General features: G+C 39.7%; 1 protein-coding gene across 1 annotated transcript; it reads left to right on the top strand.

Annotated features, from left to right (window-relative positions):
• Window positions 1-1482: 1482 nt before the first annotated feature.
• LOC114503540 (olfactory receptor 7G3-like) lies at window positions 1483-9293 on the top strand. Its single transcript, XM_028521181.2, is given in 3 exon segments — window positions 1483-1642; window positions 8176-8303; window positions 8306-9293. Coding segments are annotated over 2 exon segments (936 nt in total). The 5' UTR covers window positions 1483-1642; window positions 8176-8188; the 3' UTR covers window positions 9127-9293.
• The last annotated feature ends 2399 nt before the right edge of the window (window positions 9294-11692 follow it).

Raw genomic sequence — 11692 nt, 5'->3', positions numbered from 1 at the left:
GAGATGTTTCTCTCCCTCTCTCTCTCTCTCTCTCTCTCTCTCCCTTCCCCTCTCTCTAAAAATAAATAAAACCTTTTAAAAAATGTATAACTCCATGAATTTTTACAAGACAAAAAAAACTGTATTAACTACTCCCCACACTGGCCAAAAAATAGATGATCAGACCCCAAGAATCATCCTTTAATCACCCTTTTGATCACTAATCACCCTGATTCCTACCACCAGAATATAAATACTGTATGAAACCATATGCATTTTAACATCTTATTGAGATACCACTTGCATACCATAAAGTTCACCCTTTTGAAATGTAAGATTCAGTGGTTTTTAGTACATTTACAGAGTTATAGTGTCTGACAACACATGTTATCATGTGTGCCTGTTTTCTGTTCATCACTGTTTATGAGATCCAGCTGTATTGTTGCATCTAACGGAGTTTATTCTCATGCTGTGTCGTTTTCCCTTGGGTGAATATGTTACATTTACTCATTAAATTGTTGGGGGCATTTAAGTTGTTTATAGCTGGAGTAGTTTACAAATAGTCCTGCTCTGAACATTTTTGTACATATTATTTGGTTCACAGTTGTCCATATTTTGTTGGGTATATATCCAGGTGTACAATTAATGAGACACAGGGAATATATATGGTCACATTTTTTCAATACTACCAAACAATTTTCCAAAGTAGTTTGGAAACCAACCAACATATAATACAATTCTGCCTTCTTGCCAATATTTTATATTGTCTTTTTCCTTTGGGCCATTTTGACAAGTACACCACAGTACCATTTTTGATTTTTTAAAACTTTTACTGAACTACTTTACATCAACAGAAAAGTTGAAGTAATAATACAGAGAGTTCCTGTATATTCTTTAGTTTCCTGATGTTAACACAGTCATTTTGTCAATTGCTTCCTTTATGGATAGTGTCTTTTTGTGATGTCTTCAAGAGTGTTGGTTTTGGTGTATATTTTTCAGGGAACTTCTAAAAGCCTGGCTAAGTAGCCAGTGAATTGGTTTTTCTGCTACCCCTTCCCTATAATAATACCAACCTCATTTGTCAAGGGACTTTGATTAAGAAAAGAGAAAATTTTCTCAGAGTGGCCTCGTGGAAGTGATCCCATGACACATTCTCTGCATCTCTGAGTCTCTGTCCCTGTGGGGACACACACTCTGGTTCCCTAGTCCTTCAGTGATGATCTCAGAGAAAGTGGGAACGTGTGTAAGGAGAAGCCCACTAGTTCCCATAAAGTCAGACCCAGGAATCCTGGCATGAGAGACTCTGGAGGTAAGAGGAAACACACAGGAGGAGAAGGAGAAATATCTGCCTTCTTGGGGTCAGGAAGTCAGTCACCCCAGAGTTCTCTTCTGTGAGCTGTGCTCCTTAAGGATTCCAATGGCCTTGGGGAAGAAATGAAAGTACATATTTGGCTGATGGGGAGCTCTGGGAATTGAGACCCCAAGGCCACAGAGACTGCAAATAGTTTGCCCGTGACCACTCCACTCCACCCATTGGCAAGTCAATAAACTGCACGTCCGAGTCTCCTGAGATGACCCTTCTTTCCCAGAAGCCCAGTTGCCTTGCTCAGTCCTCCTGCCCTTCTTGGGGATAGATTTCCCATCTCCAGTTTCCAGAGGCAAGGTGAGTTAACTCACCAATGGCTCCATCGATGGCTCCGAGGTAATCTGCAGTGCCCAGGAAACGCTGTGAGATACTGAGCAGTTTTTAAAAAACTGTTCTACCTGAAGGGCATCCACGAGGCAAGAGAAAGTTCAGTAGGATTAAGCTGTTAAGTGAAATTCAGAACTAATTTTTGACTCTCTTCTTCCTATATCTACTTTCTCTTTTGCATCTAATTTGCATTCAGCTTTCATCATTTTTGGCTCCTACTCTGTCTTCTAAATTCCAGGCACTCTTTTCCTACCGAGTATGAGCTAGCCCCTCAAAGACCAGACAGATATTCTATAATTCTCTGGTGTCCCTCATTTGTTTGGTCTGGAGTGGGGCTGGAGTAGGGTAAGTTGGGCTTCCCAGTTTTACCATACCTTGATCCAAATTTCATTCTTAGAGAACTCAGGTCTCATCCCTATCCCTTAACTGGGTGGACACTGGGATTGGAAATTGAGATTCACTTGTCTACAATTTCAGTCTTTCTTTGAAACTCCCCTAAACAAAACATGATTTTAAATATTTTAAATAAATATGTTAAACCATCAGAACAGCATATATGTAAGCAGTAAAACAAACAGCCACTTTCCAGAATTAATGCTTAAATTTTGCCATATTAGTTTCAGGCACCTTTTTAAAATAATGAAGTATCACACATACACATAGAAACCTTCTCTGTTTTTTAATGCTTAACTGCATTTCAGATATCCAAAATCTACATAGAAAGGCCTTTCTTTTCCTTCATCCAGGGATGACTTTATGTCATCACAAGAAAGTCCTCTTTATTATTGTTTATTCCCCTCCATTCCTCCCAGAGGGTGCGACTCTGAGGAATTTGGTGGGTATTTGCCATGATTACTTTAACACTATTATTACATGTGACATGTCTCTACAAGTACTTCTCTACTATGGAAAAAAAATGATAACAAACCCAAATGTCCATTGATGTGAGAAGTATGTTAAAATTAATGAACCAGACCTGCTTGTATCAATATCTTGTTAAATATAGGAAACACAGTGTTAAGCCAACAATAAGCTGCCGAATTAAAATGGAATGTGATACCATGTATAACAAACACGAACGTGTGATATGTAATGTTACATAGACAGAATGTCTATGGACACATCATTATTCATGTGAAACACTTCAGGGAAACGACACAGATGAAGTTCAGTGTCCTGAGGAGGGAAGGCTACATTAATACTGAGATTGTGCAGGACGGTGCTGGGGCTTCAAGCAACTCTGCATTGTTTTATCTGTTTTGTTTTGTTTTTTTACTGAAGCAAGTATGACATATATTTGAATTTGTATTTGATCATGCTGGTTGGTGGGCTTAAAGCCCTCCACTGTTACTCTGTACTTTTGGGGATGTTTCAAATATAACATTATAAAACTTTATAGAAATAAACAATAGCTAATTTTGAAGGGACACTTATATTTACATAAATTTCAACATTCTATAGCTGTCATTGTAGAAATGCATTTCTCCTTTAATATTTTTTCAGTTTAATTTTATGTGTCTAGAAATAATATAAATATTTTTACTTCGATATGTAAAAAACTAATGTAATCAACCATGAAAACATTAAGTATGATGAAATAGTGTTAAAATAATGCACCGTAACATGGCTCTGCCATAACTTGAGTGTTTACTCTCACAGTGGTGTTTATGGAGGTTATTTTCTCTCTCTGTGTTACTGTTCCTGGGGGGTATTGAGCACGTTCCTCCTTGCTCAGCCCTGACACAGGATGCTTGGGTGTCCTCCCTTTGCTCTCCTTCCCCTTCTACCCTGTCTCACCCTCAAGTTCTCTTCCAGGCTCCAAGACTAGTCCACAGCTAAAACCAGAAACGATAGGAAAAAGCACTGCAGGGCCCCACTTGCTGACTGTTATGCCGGCTGCTTTTTGTTTATTCATCTCTCTCCCCTGCAACACCCCTGCACCTTTTGTATAGTAGTTCTCATTACAGAACCGCTGAACCTGCTCAGAGAGGGGCAGGGAACTTCCTATGTCACAGTTCACGTGATTAATTGGAAGGATGCACGATGGAGCCAAGGAGTGTGCGAGTTCAGGTGGTTGACGTTCCTGGGATCATTTGTCTTTCTCCAGGAAAAGCCACCTCTGCTCAGGGTCTCAATTTGTGAAGCAAAGGGCTTGGAGTCAGAGGGCTCGCCACACCACTCAACTCTAACCTGTTGTGCTTCTGTGATATTCTTGCCTGAGGCACCATTACAGAAATTTTTAAAACTCGGTTTATAAGAACATAGGCAGATGTTTTGACAATGCTTGCATGTGATGACCTTTTGTTGCTTCTTTATGGTTGCTAAAAAACAAAATGCAACTGAGTAAATCTGAAGATCTAATTTGCTTTATTAAGCAGTTCATGAATTGGGCAGCCTCCCATCTAACAACCAGAACGGTGTTCCAAGGAGATATACAAAAAAGGAAAGGTTTTATAGGAAGAAGGGTGGAGCAAGGGAGCTATTAACAGGAGAAAAGAAGGGATTATTTTTAGGCCAGACAGCTTCTTTTGGAGGAAAGGGAATGGCACCTGTTTTTATCATGCAGATCCCTTGTTCTAAGGGGTGGAGGATGGAGGTTACCACATTGATTACCACACTGAAGTTGACCAGAAAATTCCAGACTGGTTAAGATTATGTATCTGGGAGAGGTTAAAACAGCAGTTAGATCAAGTATAAGTCTAGGTTTGTTATCATGAGCTTTAGCACCAGGACATTTTGGGCCTGTGGTTTGTCTTTAACAGGGGGCTGCAGTACCAACTGCTCAGGCATCTGGATAAACCCTCGGGGGCAGAGGGCGGGTGGTGGCTAGGAGAGGCCTGAAGCTGGTTCTGAGTTGGCCCCACGTGGTGACTCCTCCCCACACCCAGGGGCTGAGAGGGCCCAACCAGGAATAATAGGGTGGGGGCCAAATTGATGGCTCATTGATATTTTAAAAAATGTTAATGTAATCAGCATATTATATTGTGTTAGTTTTAGGTGTACAATATATTAATTTGACATATGTCTACATTGTGAAACAATTGCTGGAATAAGTTTAGTTAACATCCACGGTGGTACAAAAATGACATTGTTTTTCCCTTGTGATGAGAATTTTTAAGGTTACATTTTCTTTCTTGTATTATCTGATAGGGTGGTCTGTGACACGAGCTATGAAAGAATTCACAAAGAGAAGAAAGAGCAGGAAGTGAAGGTTTTATTTACTTTCTGAGAAAGCAGAGGGCCCTAGTGTGGAGAGATAATCCAGCATTGAGGGGTGGGGGCCTTGAGCTTTTATTGGTTTACAATTGGATTAAAAAAGGGTGGGGGGGTTGCTGTTGTGTAACCCCTGGGCTGTCCGGGTGCTTTGCAACACTAGAGGTTTTAGGTGGTTTGCTTAAGCTCTAATGTTACCTTTTGCCTGCAGCTATAGGGTGGGGCGGGGATAGTTATTCAAGTTCTGTTCTTGCTTTCCAGTCTTTTCCAGTCCTGGGGACCTAAGCTCAGAAGAGTAAAATGATGGTCATGTTTAACAAGGTGGAGGGCTTGCTCGGCAAATGGTGCCAAAATAGCAATCGGCGCTGGCTTTTTATCCTTTCATTACCTGTAATACAAATGGAACGCATGGGTTATGACAAAAAAACGAGGGAGCAACCTGTGCTACTGGATAAAGAGAGATTAATTTTCATTTCACACACTGCAGTAAGAAAGGGAAACTGATGGGAGGGAAAGACATTGATGAGATATCTGTAAAGGAAGAAGGAGAAGGGCAAATGAATCTATCTAGACTATTAAGTATGCACAGAGATTAACTGCCGTGACTCCCATTAACATTTAAATATTTTTTCAATTAATTTCTCTCTCTCTCCCTCTTGCTTTCCCTTCCAGTCATGTGTTCAAAGACCATTAAGCAGAAAAGATCACTTGTGTTTGTTTTAGAAATTTCCAGTTAAGAAGAGATAAGAAACTTCCCAAATCAAGTGTCTTATTTTTCCTCTCAAATGTAAAGACAGGCGCAAAGTACTGAGGTTTTACTATTTGAATATACTGTGCCAAACACTGCATTTATTACTGTAAGTCCAATCATTACCCTGAAAGTATAATTACTCAGGTGTATCTGCTATTTCCCTTCTCTCTTCATCAGCTTTTCTGGGGAGCTGTTATGTGACATGGATATCAGGGTTATTTAATTGAGATACTTTCTCTCTAGGATTCTGAGGGGACACAATAATTATTTTATTTGATTGACTTAGAGCCTCTTATATAAAAAGTGCTTCACTCTAGCTTCAGAAAAGAATATTTTAGCCTTCAAATGACTCTGAGAAGCCCTGGCTGGTGTGGCTCAGTGGGTTGTGCACCAGCCTGCAAATGAAACAGTCACAGGTTCAATTCCTAGACAGGGCACATGCCTGGGGTGTAGGCCAGGTCCCCCACTGGGGGCACATGGGAGGCAACTGATCGATGTTTCTCTCTCACACATTGATATTTCTCTTCCTCTTTTTCTCCCTCCCTTCCCCTCTCTCTAAAAGTAAATAAATAAAGTCTTTAAAAAATAATGAAGAAAAAAGAGAAATGTATTTTCCTAACATATTTCTCCTTCTCTCTTTCCTTAAGAGAAAGTATCAGAAAATTATATCCACACATTATATCCACCACATTCGTGACTAAAAAGGCCACATGTTTCAAATGATACAATGACAAGACTGTGGAGCCCCATCAGCGAGGGTCCCTGTGTGACCCTGTGGAACAGACCGCCTGTGCCCAGTGTCTGTTAAAATAAACTACCTATGCCCACACATCTGGCCCATGCCAGACCCACACAAGCCTCTATCTGACCAGGCAGCATTTTCTAATCTTGACCTCAGGCGCTACAGATGTGCGCTGCTGTGATGGTGTTAGTCAATCCGCACTAACTGTGGGGTCATGGGAGAATGGGAGACTGAAGACCAAGGAACAAGCTTGGGATTTTATTTGCTAGGATGTCATTCAAGTTTTTCAAAGGGAAATGACAGAACCAGAGTGGTTTCATAGGAGATCAAATTACAGAATTGTTCAGGGCATTACCACATCATAGTTAAGAATACCAGCCCTGGAGTCAGACTTCCTGAAGTCAGTTCTTAACTCTGCCACCCATTAGTTAGCTATATCTGTATATATACCTGTTAGCCATCTAAACATCCTCTTGCCTAGGTTCCTCAAATATAAATGGGTGTGAGTGATGCCTATTCTTTAGATTTTATGAAAGAATTAGATAAGCTAATATTTTAAAAGACTTATTTTCAGACTCTGCTCACTAAGAAGGACTAAAAACAATGACCAATCCAGTAGCACTGAAAGCCCTTAGGGGCTAGATTGTGATTTCTAGATACCATTCATCATGTAAGATAGCCAGCACTCCTGGAAAAATGGCTGGTTCCAAGCCTGGGATGGAAAGATGGGCATAGAACATTTTTCATGCCAAGTTTAAGGTAGATGTGAGACTGCTCAGTTCATTTCAGAAGGACTCAGGAGGCAAGCTGAGGAGTTTTTCACTGGCCAACAATAAGATATTTTGAGAATCAAGATGAATAATAATGGCAATAAATTAAAATATATCAAATGTATTTAGAACCCAGAGTTCAGGATGATACAAGGTTCATCTCTGGATAATGCTGAAAGCCAAATTATTGTTTTAAAAAGTGATGAATCCGGGCATATTCTGCTTTTTTAAAAAACAAAACCTCTGCTTCAGGGTGACCACCTATCTGATTAGGGAAAGTTCCTCTTTAATGCAAGTATTTCAGCCAATAAGTGAACAAAGAATTAGGATGCCAGCTTTTTGTAACTCTGGATAAATTAGTGGGTCCAGGCAATAATTATTACAAGAAACAGGACAGGCAGACAGTGTGTGCTTCCTCATGAAAATACTTAAGGGTGTTTGCCAAAAATCGAACCTATATTTAAGCAATTTTCTGGACTAAGTAGAGGTAGGCAAACTTTTTCAGTAAGGAGCCAGATAGTAAATATTTGGTTTTGAGGGCTGTATGTCTTCTCTCACAAGTACTCAACTCAGACATTGTACCATGCAAGCCACCATGGACAGAGCATAAATAAATGGCTGTGTTTCTGTAAACTTTTATTTACAAAAATAAGCAGTAAGTGGGATTTGGCCCACAAGCTGTAGTTTCCCAAACTGTATTCTGGAATACAGACTCAGTAATTTTATTCTGGAATTATTATTTGCTTGGAGGCATCTTAAAGGAGAGGACAATGTTTCATTCCTATTTTCTTCTCACCAAGTACCCCTTCTTGACAAAGAATGGACAGAAAATAAAAACTTGGGACAGAGGCTGGTGTGGGGATAGGTTGTGTGGGAATGCAAAGCAGGGAAGGAAGAAGAAAGGAGAAAGGGGAGTGAAGAAAGCAGGAGAAAAGATCTATAACTGATTTGGTCTCAAAAGCATAGACAAGTTTAAGGAAGTTTCTCTTAAGCTGTGTTTTCTGGTTGTCTCCATCTTTTCTATCAGGACCATTCACAACATGAAATCAGGAAACCTCTCAGATACTATGGGATTCCTCCTCCTGGGACTGTCAGATGACCCAGAGCTGCAGCCCCTCCTGCTCTGTCTGTTCTTGTCTATGTACCTGGTCACCATGCTGGGAACCTGCTCATCATCCTGGCCATTATCTATGACTCCCACCTGCATACCCCCATGTACTTCTTCCTTTGCAACCTGTCCTTTGTCGACATCTGTTTCACCTCCACCACCATCCCAAAGATGCTGGTGAACATCCAGACACAGAGCCAAGCCATCAGTTACCCAGGCTGCCTCACCCAAATCTGCTTTGTCCTGACTTTTGCTGGATTGGAAAATGGAATTCTGATAATGATGGCCTATGATCGATTTGTGGCCATCTGCCACCCACTGAGGTACAACGTCATCATGAGCCCCAAACTCTGTGGGCTGCTGGTTCTGCTGTCCTTTCTAATCAGTGTTCTGGATGCCCTGCTCCACACTTTGATGGCACTGCGGCTGTCCTTCTGCACAAACCGGAAAGTTACCCACTTTTTCTGCGAATTAGCTCATATTCTCAAACTTGCTTGTTCTGATGTCTTCATCAATAATGTCTTTGTGTATTTAGTGACCAGCCTGTTGGGTGTTGTTCCTCTCTCTGGGATAATTTTCTCTTATATCCGAATTGTCTCCTCCATCCTGAAAATCCCATCAGCTAGTGGAAAGTATAAGGCGTTTTCCATCTGTGGGTCACACTTAATAGTTGTTTCCTTGTTTTATGGGACAGGTTTTGGGGTCTACCTTAGTTCTGCAGCTACTCACTCTTCCAGGAAAAGTGCAATAGCATCAGTGATATACACAGTGGTCACACCTTTGATGAACCCATTTATCTACAGTCTGAGGAACAAGGACATGATTGGGGCTTTGAGTAAGCTTGTCTCTAGAATAACATGTATTCATTGATAGGTAACTGTTTTGGGATTACACTGTTAGAATATGACAGAGAGAAATAAATAGAGACCTAGAAAACCTAACCAACTTCTTTGAATACACCAAACCAGAGGTCAACAAGTTAAGGGTAGAATTTTGGAATCAGACCCTCTGAGTTTAAATTCTCCCTCTGTTAAGCCGTAGCTCAGTGGCCTTTGGCAATTTATTTAAATTCTCTAAACTCAGTTTCCTCATCTATAAAATTGACATAGTTACATAGTTCACATGTTGGGAAGGTCTGAGATACATACTTCAGCTCTGCACTTCTATCAGCTATGGACACGGGGATCTCTGTGAGGTCCCTGTTTCACTTCCTTTGGATAGATACGCAAGAGTAGGATTGCTGGACCACATGGTGCATTATCAGAAAAGATGTCCAATGCCTCCTCTGTCCTCACCAAGTAGTGAAATTTTCCAATAGTGAGGTTTTACTTGGTATTGTTTTTCCATCTGTTCCAGAACCAAAGCACTTTCATTACTATAGCTCCATATTATCTTAACATTTGGAAATAGTTTACTTTGTTATTTGCCTTTGAATTGAATAATCTTTCTCTATTGTTCTTTCATATAAATTTCAAAAATCAGCTTCTCAAATACAATGAAATCCCAAGATTTGTCTTTAATTTAAAAAGCTATTGGGGGAAAATTGACATCTCTTTGATATTGTGTATATCTGTTTAAAATTAAAATATTCGTTCCATTTTTTTAGGTCTTCTCTTGTGTCCTTCAATAAAACGTTATCGATTTTTCCACAATGTGCTTTCACATCTTCTCTTAAACCCCTTTCCAGGTATTTATCTAACATTTTATTAAAAGTGTCTTTTAGCCATGACCAGTGTGGCTCAGTTGATTGGGCAATGTTCTGCAAAGCAAAAGGTCATGGGTTCAATTCCCGGTAAGGGCACATGCCTGGGTTGCAGGTTCAGTCTCAAGGAGGGCGCATGAGAGAGGCAACTAACCAACATTTCTCTCTCACATTGATGTTTCTCTCCCTCCCTATCCCTCTCTCTAAAAAATAAATAAAATCTTTTTTAAAAAATTGTCTTTTAGAAATTACACTTTCTAAATAAATTTTGCTTTGTAAAGCCATGCAGTTAATATTTGTATAGTATTTTGATGCCAGTAACCTAACGCCATTTTCTTGTTCTTTCTAATAAATTATCTATAGATTCTTTGGCACTCTCTACCTAGCCATTAATATTATCTGTTAATGGTTGCATGCTTATTTCTTCTCAATGACTCAAACCTGAACTATGTTGTCTGAATAAAAGCAGTGTTAGTCAGCATCTGTTATGTATTGTTCTTGATTTTCAAAAGAATGCTTTGAGTATTTGACCATTAGGTATTTCATTTACTGTACATTAGTTCTGAAATACCCTTTTTGGACTTAAGGTAGTTTCTTTTATTCTCACATCACTATTTTTATCATCATGAAAGGATGTTGCATTGTATTCCAATGTTTTTTCTCCATCTATTGAAAAGAACTATATGTTCAGCTATTTACTCTATGGATGTGTCAAATTTATTATTTAGAATCATATTTAAGATTCTAATGCACACATTTGGTCATTCATTCACCAAATATGGAGAACACACTGTCGCCAGGCCCTGTGCTGGGTGCGAACAGCCCTTCACAGTCTGCCCCCTTGCCAGGACTGCATAATAATGAGTGATCAGTGCAGGTGTTAAGACCTGGACTTCTTGCCCCAATTTTGAACAACTGAAGCAACATTGCAGACACAGAACTTCATGCAGAGTCAGGGGAGTTTGGCATTGGAACTCCATTACATTTCACTTTGTCTCTGCCCAGCCCTACATTTCTTCCCTTTCCTTCCACAGGGACTAGTTTGAGAACTCCCCCAATAAACCCTTGCATGCTAATCTCTGTCTACATGTCTACCTACCACAGAAAAATATCAGCTGAGAGGTGGTAAGAGGTGCTGTGGAGAGCACACTTCTCCATGGGGCAAGAATATGTGAAGGTGTTGCAATTGTACACAGAAGGGCAAGGAGACTCACTGAGAAATTGACATTTTAATGAAGGCCTTAAAGAGGCGTGGAAGTAAACAACGGGGTTACACACAACAAAAATCAACCTTGCATTCCTCAAGAAAAACTGAATTTGCCAGAATGCAGTATCCATTTACATTCTTGGTTAGATTTGATTTTATGGAGTTTTGTTAGTCATTTTATAGGAGTCAGAGTACTTGCGATTTTCTTTTCTTCTGCTAAACTCCTATGCTTTATGAGATAGAGGGTTTTCTTTCCCTTATATTTTCTAAAATCAACCTTTAATATTGAAACAATTCTTTTTAAAAAATTTACTTTCTTTATTTGATTTGAGAGAGAAAGGGAGAAAGACATAGATTTGCTGTTCCACTTAGTTATGCATTTATTGATTGATTCTTGCATGTGTCCTGACTAGGGATCAAACCCACAAACTTGACATATTAGGCCAACATTCTAACCAATTGAGCTGCCAGGTCAGGGCTGAAATGTACAATTCTCAAACACTTGAAAGAACTTTTCTGTGAGTCTG

Source organism: Phyllostomus discolor, chromosome 8, assembly GCF_004126475.2.
Source record: "Phyllostomus discolor isolate MPI-MPIP mPhyDis1 chromosome 8, mPhyDis1.pri.v3, whole genome shotgun sequence".
NCBI lineage: Eukaryota > Metazoa > Chordata > Mammalia > Chiroptera > Phyllostomidae > Phyllostomus > Phyllostomus discolor.
Note: the sequence above shows the minus strand (reverse complement) of the source record. Positions and strands in the feature narration are given on the sequence as shown.